The sequence below is a fragment of the Oncorhynchus keta genome, chromosome 2 (genome assembly GCF_023373465.1).
Source record: "Oncorhynchus keta strain PuntledgeMale-10-30-2019 chromosome 2, Oket_V2, whole genome shotgun sequence".
NCBI classification, from domain to species: Eukaryota; Metazoa; Chordata; class Actinopteri; order Salmoniformes; family Salmonidae; genus Oncorhynchus; species Oncorhynchus keta.
In genome coordinates, this window is record NC_068422.1 from 67,316,313 (window position 1) to 67,332,099 (window position 15,787).

Consider the following 15,787-nt stretch of genomic DNA (forward strand, 5'->3'; position numbering starts at 1 on the left):
CTGTCAGTTGTTGACTATTAGAAGAACCCTCTTGCAAAATGTTTGTTATCTAGCCTTTTCTCAGACCAGTCATGTTTGAGAAACAGACTTGGCCTCTATTCACCAGGACGTTGGCAGCAGTATCAGTGCTGCCTGTTAGAGTACTACTAAACCATAAGGAACCAGTGGGGCTCCTACTCAGTGTAACAAACAACCTCTCCACTTATGGAGGGATTGAGTGGAGTCCAGCAGAATAAAGAGCTCTGTCTGTGTGGTTGCCATGATTCACAGGAAGTACTTCCCCATTCCCCAGCCGCAATGCGTTTAGCCTCCTCCCGCCCTCACGCTACGCAGGCCGTCTGACTAGAAGACTCGGGAAAATGGCTGGATTAAGAGACATGCAGTGTTGGTGTGACTCTCCCATTTCTCTTCCCTGCCTCCAAAGACATCTTCTTCCCCCTGTTATTTGTGAATCAGGTTCTTTTCTTCCTGGCTGTTGTTAGCACCTGAATAGGGAAGATGGTGGCAGGGAAATATGTTTAAATCAAATGCATTTGCACTATTTAGCACATACACTCAAGAAATGACAGAAATAACAAATAAACCAGATAAATCCGCTCCTATTTGGTTTAACAGTCAGATAAGCCTCTGCTTTTGCCTTCTCACGCAGACCAGATCAACTCTGCATCGCGTCCCACATTTTTATTTCATTTTATGCTTAAAATGACTTCTTAGTAAGGGTTTTCCATAAACTGCTGGGTTTTAAGCTGCATTAATTTTGGCTATATTTTCCCCTCTTACCCATATCTTTTTGGGTGGGGAGGGTGTGCTAAAATGTGCTTACAATTTCTGTGGAGTTTCGAGCAACTGGGCTCAGTATATGAAAAGAGGAGAGATTACGTGCTACTTTATCCACTGAGCAGAATATAAGGAGATGAATTCTTCCTCCCTCATTCTCTCCTCAACCTTTCTCTCCCACTCATTAGTTTTGCACCATCTTGTTTTCACTCTCGGTTCTCTCTCTCTGTGTTCCACATTTTTATCTTTCTCTCTCGCTCTCACTCTGACCCTGGATCAACATCTCTGAGATGGATAGACAGGCTTTCATTTCTGTGGCTCCATTTGCTGATTACATCACCTGGTTGGGGAAGATAATTGACAGGTCGGGGCTAAGGGAGTGAGGGGGCTCGGGGTAGGAGGAAGGGCTGGGGCTCGAGCTAGGCTAGGCTAGGGCTGAGTGTTGGGGGGGGGGGCTCTGGGGCCGAGGTTGGGGTGTGGGGCTACATGGGGCTGGGGGTTGAGATTGGGGGTTGGGGAAGGGAGCGGCAAGGTGACAGTGTAGCCTGCAATGTGACTGACTGCTAATATAATGGCAGCTACGGTAGTACATTAGGTTAGCTCTTCATCTGGTTTAGGAGACCCAGCTGTTCACTCTCTCTCCTGGGAAACAGGGTGACGTGTGTATAGGAGGCACCCAGCACTGTGCGCTGTTCACTCTCCCACATCAACACTCCGTGGTTGACTGATAGAAGAACCCTAGACATGACATGGGAGACACAGGACATAGATAACAATGAATCATGATAATAAAGATGGCTGCAATTAGGGGGCGAAATGGCAGGCAGGCAGGAAGTAGAGAATGGTGATCCAGCTGCATGTAGTCTGGGGGATGAGAGCAGGTTGGAGAGGAGTCTGTGGGTGCATCTCAAGTGGCACATTATTCTATGGGCCCTGGTCAAAAGTCGTGCACTATTTATATAGAATTGGATGCCATTTCAGGATCCGCCTGTGTTGAGTTGAGCGGATTTTATTGTTACAGGGACAGTGCACATTAATCAACGTTTCAGTAAAAGTGCCGGTTTTTAGCCAGCCGGCTAATTTTCAACCTCAGTCCCTGGGCAGGTTATTAGACCCTGGGCAGTTGTCTATGCCATGTGTTCTCCTCTGATAGGCCTATGGACTGTGCACAGTGGTCCTTTTGTTTTGGTGGAGGGCACAGTGAGTTGCTGACTGCGCTGCTTGCGGAGTATCCTTGAGGAGTCTTTTATTCCCCCGAGCAGGTAACTAACGGGCCGTGCTCTGTTCTGCGTCTACTCTGCTCTGGGGAGGGACTCTGCTGTGTGCGCTGTGACCAGGGACAAGGACAGGGACAGGGACAGGGACACTGTGCCTCTCTACTGGTGGCGGCAGCCAGCAGCACCTTAAATAGAAGAAAATGGTAATATTCCCCAGGGGTGTTGGGCGGTGGAGAGTCTTCTCCTACTCCTTCAAACGTTCCGTCTCCCTTGTACTGCAGTTTATTCTGCAGTGGCTACGTTGATTAGATTGTTGATATTCATAAGAGAACGATTGAGTATCCAAAACTGATACATATTTTAGATGGGCTTATTGCTTGATCTCTAGCATTTGCTGTGTGGCTTTGTTTTATATGGGTCTTGGGGTCTTAGTATTTGTCTTTGGAAGTGGTTCATTTTTCATCTGAATAAGTGGTACATGTGTTTTCACTGGTCACAGTGGAGGTCATTATGCCTTGACAGTTACCAGTATGCATTCTCAGTCTCTATGCAAAAGGATTAGACTCTTCCTGGCGTCGTGAATCCCAGAATATACAATCTATTAACTCTGACTTGAATACAGACAAGGCCTGAGACAGTATAGATCTCTACCAGCTTCAGCATCAGAGGTCAAACCTGTCTCTGCTCTGGAGTTTAGGTGCAGTTGGGAGACTCTTACAGAACAGGGTTTTTCAGCTGGATGAAATTCCTGCAGTGGTCCAGCAGCACCTGGCTGTTGTAGTCTTATTAATGGTATTATTCATATGCTGTGCACTATTCGGAAGGGGCTAGATTCCCCCTTTCTCACGTTGGCGTTTAGTCGATTTGGTGTTTTTGGATGAGTTGTACGGGGTTTAATGGCACAGGCAGGGAGCCCACAACAGCGGCACTGCTCAGGACTGATAAAACGGTCAGTCTCACCTAAAATAGTCCCTTTCGACTGTGTAGCCCAGTGTCAGTGATGTGCTCCATGAACTTGCAGAACGGGACACCGCCTTGATGTTAGTTAGCAAAGTCAGTGCCAGGATCATTGCCAAGTTCTTAGAGCTCTGTCAACAAACATGAACCCTTTAACCGTGATGGCGAGATCCTGGACACGGGCAGTTTCCTCCTGTTATTGTCTCGTAGTCATCTGACCCATCTGGCCCAATGGAGAACTGTCTTGCACAATTGCCAGGCAATGTGTTTTGCCACCTGGTCATCAGAAGGGGGAAAGGAGAAGATCTCTAGCTTTGCTGTGTGGCTTTGTTTTATTATGGGGTCTTAGTATTTGTCTTTGGAAGTAGTTCATTTTTCATGAATAAGTGGTACATGTGTTTTCACTGGTCACAGTGGAGGTCATTATGCACTTGACAGTTACCAGTATGCATTCTCAGTCTATATGCAAAAGGATTAGACTCTTCTTAGCTGTCGAATCCCAGAATATACAATCTATTAACTCTGACTTGAATACAGACAAGGCCTGAGACAGTATAGATCTCTACCAGCTTCAGCATCAGAGGTCAAACCTGTCTCTGCTCTGGAGTTTAGGTGCAGTTGGGAGACTCTTACAGAACAGGGTTTTTCAGCTGGATGAAATTCCTGCAGTGGTCCAGCAGCACCTGGCTGTTGTAGTCTTATTAATGGTATTATTCATATGCTGTGCACTATTCGGAAGGGGCTGTTCCTTACATTAGATTCCCCCTTTCTCACGTTGGTGTTTAGTAAATCGATTTGGTGCTTTTTCTACGGTGAATTCTTCTTACAACAGCGGCACTGCTCAGGACTGATAAAACGGTCAGTCTCACCTAAAAATAGTCCCTTTCGACTGTGTAGCCCAGTGTCAGTGATGTGCTCCCTGCTTGCAGTGAGCCCGCCGGCTGTGCTTAGCAAAGTCAGTGCCGTCATTGCAGTTCATTGGAGCGGGTTGTCAACAAACATGAACCCTTTTAACACGATTCTCTCCTGGACACTTCAATTTCCTCCTGTTATTGTCTCGTAGTCATCTGACCCATCTGGCCCAATGGAGAACTGTCTTGCACAATTGCTATGCAATGTGTTTTGTAGCCTTCTCTGTGTATGTGTATGTATATGTATGTGTATGTGTATGTGTGTGTGTGTTGTCTTGTCCTTTTGGCAAAATGTGGTGTCTGGAAAATGTATGGCTGTGTTGTAATAGACTAACATGCTTCATTTTCACTCATCACTCGCCTGTCAGAACAGGCCTAAGGGTTAATGGATTCCCGCCACTGCACACACCAACAGACACACACACACACACACACACACACACACACACACACACACACACACACACACACACACACACACACACACACACACACACACACACACACACACACACTGTGCAGTACAGTAGTGACACAACCTAAGACGGGTTAGAGTAGTCAGTGGCCAGTAGTCATATTGATGCAGGCAGTGTGTGCTGCTTGTGTCTAATGTGACATAGGGCCACATCCTCGGGCAAATGGCGAATCAGCACGTTTGACGAGGATTCCTCCTCCTCACACAAAACAGCCTCTCACAGGAACTAGGTAAGGGAGAGAGAAAAAAAAAACAAGGACATGCATTATTCAAGAGGGGAACTGCTTTTCATATTCATAAATAGATCAACATCAATCATTCAATCAGCCAGAGTCACATTTACAGTGGGAATGACTGTGCTGCTGCTCTCTGTTGAAGGAAGAGCAGGGAGGAACAGGAACACCACACATTGTTGTTCTACTGTCCTCATTCAGTCTGAGGAGACACGCACAGACACACACTGCTCCTCATTGCTGTCTCTGTCTGCAAGACTAGTGTAGCCGACATGACAGACAACCTACCTGGATGCCATGACATCGCTCTCCCAGCGTGTCTGCCAACAGGTAGAGACAGCCCCCTGCGGGCAATGCACGCACACACGCATGCACACACACACGCACACACACACGCACGCACACACACACACACACACGCACACACACACACAAACTGGCTGTAGATCCTTTATGCCTTTTCAACATGTTTATGTTGGGGGAGAGGACTGTGTGTGAGTAGCTCACTGTGGGTGATGTCAGAGCCCCAGTGTGACAGTGACACCAGGCTGGGCTAGTGTGGCCCCAGGTAGCTATCTCCAGGACAGGGTGGTGAGTGGGAGAGAGGTTTATCTTGTAGCAGGAGGCACTCTGAGGGTAAAAACATGGGTCTGTAGTCCTTGGTCTCTTCCCAGGAGAGCAGACGGTGTGGTGTGGACCGTACCTCTGTCTCTGTAGACGAGCAGGCATGGAAATGTCACGGTCTGTCGTCATGACAGTGAGCAGTCCCTCCCCAGCACTATAACAACTCAGGTGTAAGCTATGCAACCGGGGTCATTTCCCCTCTCGCTCCCTCTCAAACTCTCCCTCTCTAATGCTCCCTCCCTCTCTGGATCTCTCTCTCCTCCCTCAAACTCTCCCTCTCTCTATCGCTCTCTCCCTCTCTGGATCTCTCTCTCTCCTCCCTCAAACTCTCCCTCTCTATTGCTCCCTCCCTCTCTGGATCGCTCCCTCCCTCTCTGGATCTCTCTCCTCCCTCAAACTCTCCCCTCTCTATCTGGCTCGCCCTCCCTCTCTGGATCTCTCTCTCCTCCCTCAAATCTCTCTCTATCGCTCCCTCCCCATCTCTCTCTCCTCCCTCAAACTCTCCCTCTCTCTATCGCTCTCCCTCCCTCTCTGGATCTCTCTCTCTCCTCCCTCAAACTCTCCCTCTCTCTATCGCTCCCTCCCTCTCTGGATCTCTCTCTCCTCCCCTCAAACTCTCCCTCTCTCTATCGCTCCCTCCCTCTCTGGATCTCTCTCTCCTCCCTCAAACTCTCCCTCTCTCTATCGCTCCCTCCCTCTCTGGATCTCTCTCTCCTCCCTCAAACTCTCCCTCTCTATCGCTCCCTCCCTCTCTGGATCTCTCTCTCTCCTCCCTCAAACTCTCCCTCTCTCTATCGCTCCCTCCCTCTCTGGATCTCTCTCTCCTCCCTCAAACTCTCCCTCTCTCTATCGCCCCCTCCCTCTCTGGATCTCTCTCTCTCCTCCCTCAAACTCTCCCTCTCTATCGCTCCCTCCCTCTCTGGATCTCTCTCTCTCCTCCCTCACTCTCCCTCTCTATCGCTCCCTGCCTCTCTGGATCTCTCTCTCTCCTCCCTCAAACTCTCCCTCTCTCTATCGCTCCCTCCCTCTCTGGATCTCTCTCTCCTCCCTCAAACTCTCCCTCTCTATCGCTCCCTCCCTCTCTGGATCTCTCTCTCTCCTCCCTCACTCTCCCTCTCTATCGCTCCCTGCCTCTCTGGATCTCTCTCTCTCCTCCCTCAAACTCTCCCTCTCTCTATCGCTCCCTCCCTCTCTATGGCGCTCTCCTTATCATCCTTCTCCTCCCCCTCTCTCCCTACACCGCAGCAGCATACCCCTGCCTGCACTGATATCACCATGAAGGACGCTGCCTTTTGTTTCACGAAGGGAAAAGCTATCAATCCAATCAAGTCAGTGCTTTCAGACAGACATAGAGATGGGGATTTGGTGCCTTTGCGATGTTCGTCCACCACCCTGCCCTGCGCTGCACTCACTGCTCAGTCTATCTATATTTATAGGACAATGTTCCTTTATGTCAGGATAGAAAACACAGTAAATGGATCCCTGCTATGTTTAGATGGGCTGACCCCCATCAGAAGGCAATAGCAAGAGTGAAAAGGAAAAAGAGCACACACACACACACACACACACACACACACACACACACACACACACACACACACACACAGAGACACAACTCACGCACATGTACACAGAACCAGATGTGTGTCCTTAATTCTTGAATAGAAATACTAATACATACACTAACTACATGACCAAAAGTATATGGACACCTGCTCATCAAATATCTTATTCCAAAATCATGAACATTAATATGGAGTTGCCCCCCTCCCCCCCTTTGCTGCTATAACAGACACGTTTCCGCTGCTCCAGGGTCCAGCTCTAGCAGGGCAGACATTTGACAAACCGACTTGTTGGAAAGGTGGCATCCTATGACAGTGCCACGTTGAAAGTCACTGAGCTCTTCAGTAAGGCCATTCTACTGCCAGTGTTTGTCTATGGAGATTGCATGTCAGGGGGCTCGGTTTTATACACCTGTCAGCAACGGGTGTGGCTGAAATCATTTCAAGGGGTGTTCACATACTTTTGTATGTATAGCGTTGGTTTCCATCCAATTGACGACAGATTTTCATGCAATTTTTTTATTTTTTTATGTCTTTCCGTCTAAATGGATAAAATGTTCAACTCTACAGATGGTTTTGTCACAAAACCAGTGTCTGTTATAAAGCAAATGTGCCCACTCTGGTCTTGCCACATGTACTCTAGTCAACAGTTCCTAGCCTACATGATGAGATTATTATGGACAAGAGCCAGATCATTTTGATTTGTCAAACCGGCAACCAAGCATCAATCATCATGTCACCAGAATCAGACCATCAATATTTATTGGAAAAGAGCATCAAGATCATTGCGCACTTTCACCACCCTGTGAAGTCCATCATAACTTATTTCATCTGTAGCTTAATAAACTGTATGCTTTCCCAAGTCGTAGTGGGAGGACCACACACCATATCATTGCGTGCCTCCAAGTCTCCTTCGATATGATGGTTATTATATCAATATTTGAGCATAAAGGCGTTTCTACAGGAATTTCTCACATAATACATTTTACAGACACAAAAAGATCTCACCTTGTCTTTAGTTGTTTCATCATTTGAAAGTTTACTGACAAATTAGCTGTTTCCATCAGGCCTGTCTTTCATTTTTTTTTATCCGACATGTATGTTACTCACAAAAAAAGGTTGGATGGAAACCTGGTTAGTAGCTAGATTTCCATCCAATTGGCGACAGATGGTAGTGTGAATACTCTAAAGTCTGTATGAAACAATATGCACATTTTCCCACCAGACATGTTTCCGTCAAATTGACTTGTTGCGGATAAAACGCTGTGCGTGATGTAGTGTAGATAAAAAATACCTTTTGAGTTGAAATTCCCATGTACTGCTACAAAAACACCATTTAAATGTGTTTTCACTGCATTTTCAACTCTACTGATGATTTTGCCACAAAAAAAAACTATTGTGTTATATAGCGAATGTGCACACTCTTGTCTTGGCACGCGCGCTTTAGCCAACAGGTCACAGATACAGTGCAGGTATAGCCTTCTTCATGATGCGATTATTATGGACAAAGAGACCGATTTACTTTTATTTGCCAAAATGGCAGCCAAGATTCGATCATCATGTCACCAGAATAAGACCCTCAATATTTATTGGAAAGGAGCATCAAGCTCATCACCGTGTACTTTCACCACCCTGTGAAGTTCATCATTTATTTCATCTGTAGCCTAATAAACTCCATGCTTTCCAGAGTCATAGTGGGAGGACCACACACCATGTCATCCTCACTAGTTGATCAATTAAATCAATATTTGCGCATAAAGGCGTTTCCACTGCCATTTGTTGCGTAATTAATTTTACAGACAAAAAGATCCCATCTTGTCCAACGTGTTTTGTTTTGTCGACATTTGGAACGTTTACCGAAAAATTAGCTGTTTCCATCAATCCTGTCGTGAAATGCTTTATCCGACCTTCGCATTGTTCCACAATATTTTCATCGTGGGTCACAACCTTCATCACCTCGGTTGTGAATCTCTGACATTGAGGAGACCTAGAGACATATCGTATCGGTATCGGGGGACAGACACATGGTTGGTGTCTGTAGTATGCTATAGTATGTACAGTACATGACCAGAGGCTTGGGAGGGCTGTTGACCACAAAAAACCATCTTCTTCATCCAAGGGAACAGGTGGAGTTCACACAGGTGTGTGTCCCCTCTCTTGGCCCCAGGCCCTCTCAGGGGATCCTGAAAGTAGCTTACATACCCCTCCACATGCCCAGTAAGCATGTGGAGGAGCCCTCCTCCCCTGCCTCTCCACAGCCTCCCCCTGTCTCTTCTCAGCCTCCTCTCTCTCTCTCTCTCTCTCTCTCTCTCTCTCTGTCCAAACAGACAAGACAGTCTGCCAGCTGGGCCTTTTCTACTTCCTGATGTCTCTGTTTGTTTCTTCACGACCCAGTTTAAACTAACAGTCAAGTCACCATGAAACTGGCAGAAAAGTGGTGAGGACACTGAGCAGGTGTTGGCACGAAAATAAATGGATATATTAGCACATAGTGATTGCAGCGACATTAAGGGCTGTTGGTGCACCTCCAGCCCGTTAGCAAGCTGTTTTGTGTTCATGATGTCAACTCACATACTTCTTCCTGACATGGGGAATACGAGGGAATGGGAAGAATTCGAAGAGTAAATGTCATTACCCCGTGTATATGTTATTTCCTTTGAAGTTGTGTCTTGTCCTCTTGGGCTTTAAATCTTAACATGAGCAAACACAGTGGCAGAAACGTCTTTCTAAATATAACTCTGCTTGACAAGAAACTGAAACCGTGGATACCCTTTTACTTTGAAGAATTCCTATTACTGCCACTGTTTCGTGTGTCAGTGTGTAAGCCAGATGGGGTTTAGTGTGTGTGTGTGTGTGTGTGTGTGTGTGTGTGTGTGTGTGTGTGTGTGTGTGTGTGTGTGTGTGTGTGTGTGTGTGTGTGTGTGTGTGTGTGTGTGTGTGTGTGTGTGTGTGTGTGTGTGTGCACGCAGGTGTGTGTGTGTATTTTTGTAAACCGTAATCCATGGCTCAACTGTCTTAGACAGCTGTGTGTGTAATATCCCTGTAATTAATGTTTATTTCAAAGTAATGTGTCCACAGACAGGCAGCACAGTGATCTCAGAGGCAATTGGAACATTCATCTCCACTGAGAGGCATCACAGCAAAGCAACCATCAACATTGTGAATAGTATATTTTTCATTTCTTCTGGGTCTCTGCTTTAAATTGGTTTTGCTCTGAGATGGATTTTTATGGGGCCGGTTAAACTTGAGTGGTTAAATCATCCTGCCCACAAGAACCAGTTCACAATGCAGGACGCGCTGCCTCAGTGCCATCTATAGAGCACCAAGGATACTGTATATCAACCTGTATACAACACAACCAATCTGGATTTAATTACGAAGCGGGCGGAGAGTGTAATTTACAACCAAATTGTGCGACTGGGAAGATGGACAACGTCACCCAACACTTTGTAATCAACATTTAACCCTCGTTGACCTTTTTAAATGTGCGCCCAGCAACCACAAGCAGGAGACAAATAGGTTACGCATCAAGACAGACTGGGAGATGTAGGCTAGGCTGCGTGTGTGGAGTAGGATAACATGTGAGCACATGTTGTGACAGCCATGGGTCACACAGGTTCAAACTGGCCGTATCGGGGATTTAACAGTTAGTTTAATTCAATATTTGATATTGAATCATTAACTTTAAAAGGCCTTCAAAGACAGGATTTAGTGGCGGGTCAAGACACATGGCCATAGTGTACATAGTGTACATAGTGTACACGATCCTAAACCACGTTCATTATTGAACATGTTGAATGTCAGTGGCAGTATAAAGCTGTTCAGTACAGTACAGTCTATGTGATGGTATAAAAGGAACCACTCATCCCAGATATCTCCCTCACCAACTTCAAACACCAACTTCAAACATCAGCTATCCGAGCAGCTAACCGATCGCTGCAGCTGTACATAGTCTATTGGTAAATAACCCACCCATTTTCACCTACCTCATTCCCATACTGTTTTTATACTGTTTTTTATTTATTTACTTTTCTGCTCTTTTGCACACCAATATCTCTACCTGTACATGACCATCTGATCATTTATCACTCCAGTGTTAATCTGCAAAATTGTATTATTCGCCTACCTCCTCATGCCTTTTGCACACATTGTATATAGACTGCCCATTTTTTTATACTGTGTTATTGACTTGTTAATTGTTTACTCCATGTGTAACTCTGTGTTGTCTGTTCACACTGCTATGCTTTATCTTGGCCAGGTCGCAGTTGCAAATGAGAACTTGTTCTCAACTAGCCTACCTGGTTAAATAAAGGTGAAATAAAAAATAAAATAAAAAATAGCTGCTGTGGCTTACAGTATGTACATGTAATGTGATCAGTGGTAGCGGTACTTCTCAGGGAGAGGCAGCTGTTGATCTTTTCTCCTAAATCCTTTCTACCCAATTCCTGTCTCTCCCAGGTGCTGCTGGAGTTGACTATAGTGCTACTGATAGTGGGGAACCTGATCAATATCCCTATGTGGTTCCTCCTGTTCTCTCCCAGGTTCTATGCCATCTGTGGTTCCTCATGTTCTCTCCCAGGCTCTAAGCTCTCTGTGGTTCGTCCTGTTCTAGGTTCTACTGGGACCTGACCATGCTGCTGCTGATGGTGGGGAACCTGATCGTCATCCCAGTGGGCATCACCTTCTTCAAAGACGAACACACGCCCCCCTGGATCATCTTCAACGTGATCTCAGACACCTTCTTCCTCATGGACCTGGTGCTCAACTTCCGCACGGGCATCGTCAAGGAGGACAACACCGAGATCATCCTGGACCCACAACAGATCAAGATCAAGTACCTGAGGAGCTGGTTCGTGGTGGACTTCATCTCCTCCATACCTGTGGACTACATCTTCCTCATCGTGGAGACGCGCATCGACTCAGACTTCTACAAGACGGCCCGGGCGCTGAGGATCGTCCGCTTCACCAAGATCCTCAGCCTGCTCAGACTGCTCAGGCTGTCCAGGCTCATCCGATACATCCACCAGTGGGAGGAGGTAGGGTACTGTAGGAGGGTTTGTGTGTTGTGTTCGTACGTACAATATGTGTGCGTGAGAGAGGGGAGATTATTAGAATCCATAGTATATCTACCAAACACAGAATACCTACACATGAACACAGACCATCTTTACCACAGTCGACTGTCCTCTATAGAGTATAGCTCCTCGGAGAGAGATAACGTTGTTTACTGAGATCCATAATGTGTTACCGTTCCCCTGGGGTTGGGCTAGAGGAAGCTACTCTAGCTAGCTGTGTCTGATTAGATCCACTAGTGAGGCAAGGTGAAGAGGCGTTTTGCTTTACCTCATCCACCAGTGAGATGATGAAGAGAGAAACGTTGATTACTGTTCTGTGCAGCAGCAGTCTATCTACCAGAGAGAGAGAGAGAGAGAGAGAGAGAGAGAGAGAGAGAGAGAGAGAGAGAGAGAGAGAGAGAGAGAGAGAGAGAGAGAGAGAGAGAGAGAGAGAGAGAGAGAGAGAGAGAGAGAGAGAGAGAGAGAGAGAGAGAGAGAGAGAGAGAGAGAGAGAGAGAGAGAGAGAGAGAGAGAGAGAGAGAGAGAGAGAGAGAGAGAGAGAGAGAGAGAGAGAGAGAGAGAGAGAGAGAGAGAGAGAGAGAGAGAGAGAGAGAGAGAGAGAGAGAGAGAGAGAGAGAGAGAGAGAGAGAGCTGCAATACAGGGATGATTATAATTTCTGTAATAATTAGAAATGTTCCCGTCCCTCCCTGGGTGTATCCTTGAGCACTGTCCCAGAAGTAAGAGGTGCAAAGTGAAGCAGCAGAGCACAGCAGGAGATGCATTCAGTCAGTCAGTCACTAAGGAGACAGAGACACTCCTTCACCACCAGGAAAGCAGGGCGCACACAGACCCAGGCACCGCCACAGTGAATTTACATACCAGCCAACAGATGGGGCTCCCTGCCCAACCACTGCCATTCATGCTCTAGCTTCTACAAACATTGTATTTGTCTAAACTGCACAGTACTACTCCATTTGAAGCCTTGTCATGCACTCTTAGGAAAAAAAGGGTTCTTCGGCTGTCCCCATAGGAGAACCCTTTTTAGTTCCAAGTAGAACTCTTTTGTGTTCCATTTAAAACCCTCTGGGAAAAGGTTTCTACAATGAACCTAATAGGGTTCTGCCTGAAACCCAAAAGGGATCTCCTATGGGGACAGCCGAGGAATCCTTTTAGGTTCTAGAAAGCACTTTTTTTTCAAAGAGCGTGTAGCATTGTTTTTTATTTTATTTTAATATTGCAGATAGAAGCCACAATCTATCAATGTAATTTTCTGCATAATTTCCAATCACCCATATATTTTTTTCAAATATATTTTCCTTTATGATTTACCCCTAACCCTCCACCCCTCGCCTAATTGGAGTAAACTAATAGACAACAACACTTAGGCTTCTACTTCCAGCTTATACATACTATATACATTTCACTGACACAGTATATTTTACAATAGTTATCTTTTGTTTGTTTTTAGTCTCATCCTTCATTGTTTGTAACATTGAAATGTTTGTCAGGACTGGTTCCCTCTCTTTCTCTCTTCTACAGTACCACTTAGACAAAATGATTGTGTCCATCCCTATAGGGTATTTTGATCACGGCTCTATTCAGCTCTCTAAACCAACTGAGGCGCTCTCTTTCACAGTTGTTGTAAAATGCCTTCAAATCACGGCTGGGTCTGTTCACCTGAGAGTTTTACTTTGCATGAACAATGGGGGAGTTTGATTAGCTGGCTGATTGCCAAACAGACCACAACACTAAACCATACCATACCCAGGGGCATTTTAAAAGGGGCCTTTCAACCACATTGACAGACAGTTTGAGGCAGCATACCACTCAGGTTGTCAAGTATACATCAAAGAGGCAGCATACCACTCAGGTTGTGAAGTATACATCAAAGAGGCAGCATACCACTCAGGTTGTCAAGTATACATCAAAGAGGCAGCATACCACTCAGGTTGTCAAGTATACATCAAAGAGGCAGCATACCACTCAGGTTGTGAAGTATACATCAAAGAGGCAGCATACCACTCAGGTTGTCAAGTATACATCAAAGAGGCAGCATACCACTCAGGTTGTGAAGTATACATCAAAGAGGCAGCATACCACTCAGGTTGTCAAGTATACATCAAAGAGGCAGCATACCACTCAGGTTGTCAAGTATACATCAAAGAGGCAGCATACCACTCAGGTTGTCAAGTATACATCAAAGAGGCAGCATACCACTCAGGTTGTGAAGTATACATCAAAGAGGCAGCATACCACTCAGGTTGTCAAGTATACATCAAAGAGGCAGCATACCACTCAGGTTGTCAAGTATACATCAAAGAGGCAGCATACCACTCAGGTTGTCAAGTATACATCAAAGAGGCAGCATACCACTCAGGTTGTGAAGTATACATCAAAGAGGCAGCATACCACTCAGGTTGTGAAGTATACATCAAAGAGGCAGCATACCACTCAGGTTGTGAAGTATACATCAAAGAGGCAGCATACCACTCAGGTTGTGAAGTATACATCAAAGAGGCAGCATACCACTCAGGTTGTCAAGTATACATCAAAGAGGCAGCATACCACTCAGGTTGTCAAGTATACATCAAAGAGGCAGCATACCACTCAGGTTGTCAAGTATACATCAAAGAGGCAGCATACCACTCAGGTTGTCAAGTATACATCAAAGAGGCAGCATACCACTCAGGTTGTCAAGTATACATCAAAGAGGCAGCATACCACTCAGGTTGTGAAGTATACATCAAAGAGGCAGCATACCACTCAGGTTGTGAAGTATACATCAAAGAGGCAGCATACCACTCAGGTTGTGAAGTATACATCAAAGAGGCAGCATACCACTCAGGTTGTGAAGTATACATCAAAGAGGCAGCATACCACTCAGGTTGTCAAGTATACATCAAAGAGGCAGCATACCACTCAGGTTGTGAAGTATACATCAAAGAGGCAGCATACCACTCAGGTTGTGAAGTATACATCAAAGAGGCAGCATACCACTCAGGTTGTGAAGTATACATCAAAGAGGCAGCATACCACTCAGGTTGTCAAGTATACATCAAAGAGGCAGCATACCACTCAGGTTGTGAAGTATACATCAAAGAGGCATCATACCACTCAGGTTGTCAAGTATACATCAAAGAGGCAGCATACCACTCAGGTTGTGAAGTATACATCAAAGAGGCAGCATACCACTCAGGTTGTCAAGTATACATCAAAGAGGCAGCATACCACTCAGGTTGTCAAGTATACATCAAAGAGGCAGCATACCACTCAGGTTGTCAAGTATACATCAAAGAGGCAGCATACCACTCAGGTTGTCAAGTATACATCAAAGAGGCAGCATACCACTCAGGTTGTCAAGTATACATCAAAGAGGCAGCATACCACTCAGGTTGTGAAGTATACATCAAAGAGGCAGCATACCACTCAGGTTGTCAAGTATACATCAACGAGGCAGCATACCACTCAGGTTGTCAAGTATACATCAAAGAGGCAGCATACCACTCAGGTTGTGAAGTATACATCAAAGAGGCAGCATACCACTCAGGTTGTCAAGTATACATCAAAGAGGCAGCATACCACTCAGGTTGTGAAGTATACATCAAAGAGGCAGCATACCACTCAGGTTGTCAAGTATACATCAAAGAGGCAGCATACCACTCAGGTTGTGAAGTATACATCAAAGAGGCAGCATACCACTCAGGTTGTGAAGTATACATCAAAGAGGCAGAATACCACTCAGGTTGTGAAGTATACATCAAAGAGGCAGCATACCACTCAGGTTTTGAAGTATACATCAAAGAGGCAGCATACCACTCAGGTTGTCAAGTATACATCAAAGAGGCAGCATACCACTCTGGTTGTCAAGTATACATCAAAGAGGCAGCATACCACTCTGGTTGTCAAGTATACATCAAAGAGGCAGCATACCACTCTGGTTGTCAAGTATACATCAAAGAGGCAGCATACCACTCAG

At 45.8% G+C, this 15,787-nt stretch overlaps 1 protein-coding gene across 1 annotated transcript in view; it reads left to right on the forward strand.

Annotated features, from left to right (window-relative positions):
• The window catches only part of LOC118362343 (potassium/sodium hyperpolarization-activated cyclic nucleotide-gated channel 1-like), an 88,676-nt gene that overhangs the window by 21,184 nt on the left and 51,705 nt on the right, over positions 1 to 15,787 (forward strand). The window contains exon 2 of the mRNA XM_052481105.1: positions 11,369 to 11,792. Coding sequence (XP_052337065.1) covers positions 11,369 to 11,792 — 424 coding nt within the window. The remainder of the gene's footprint in view (positions 1 to 11,368; positions 11,793 to 15,787) is intronic.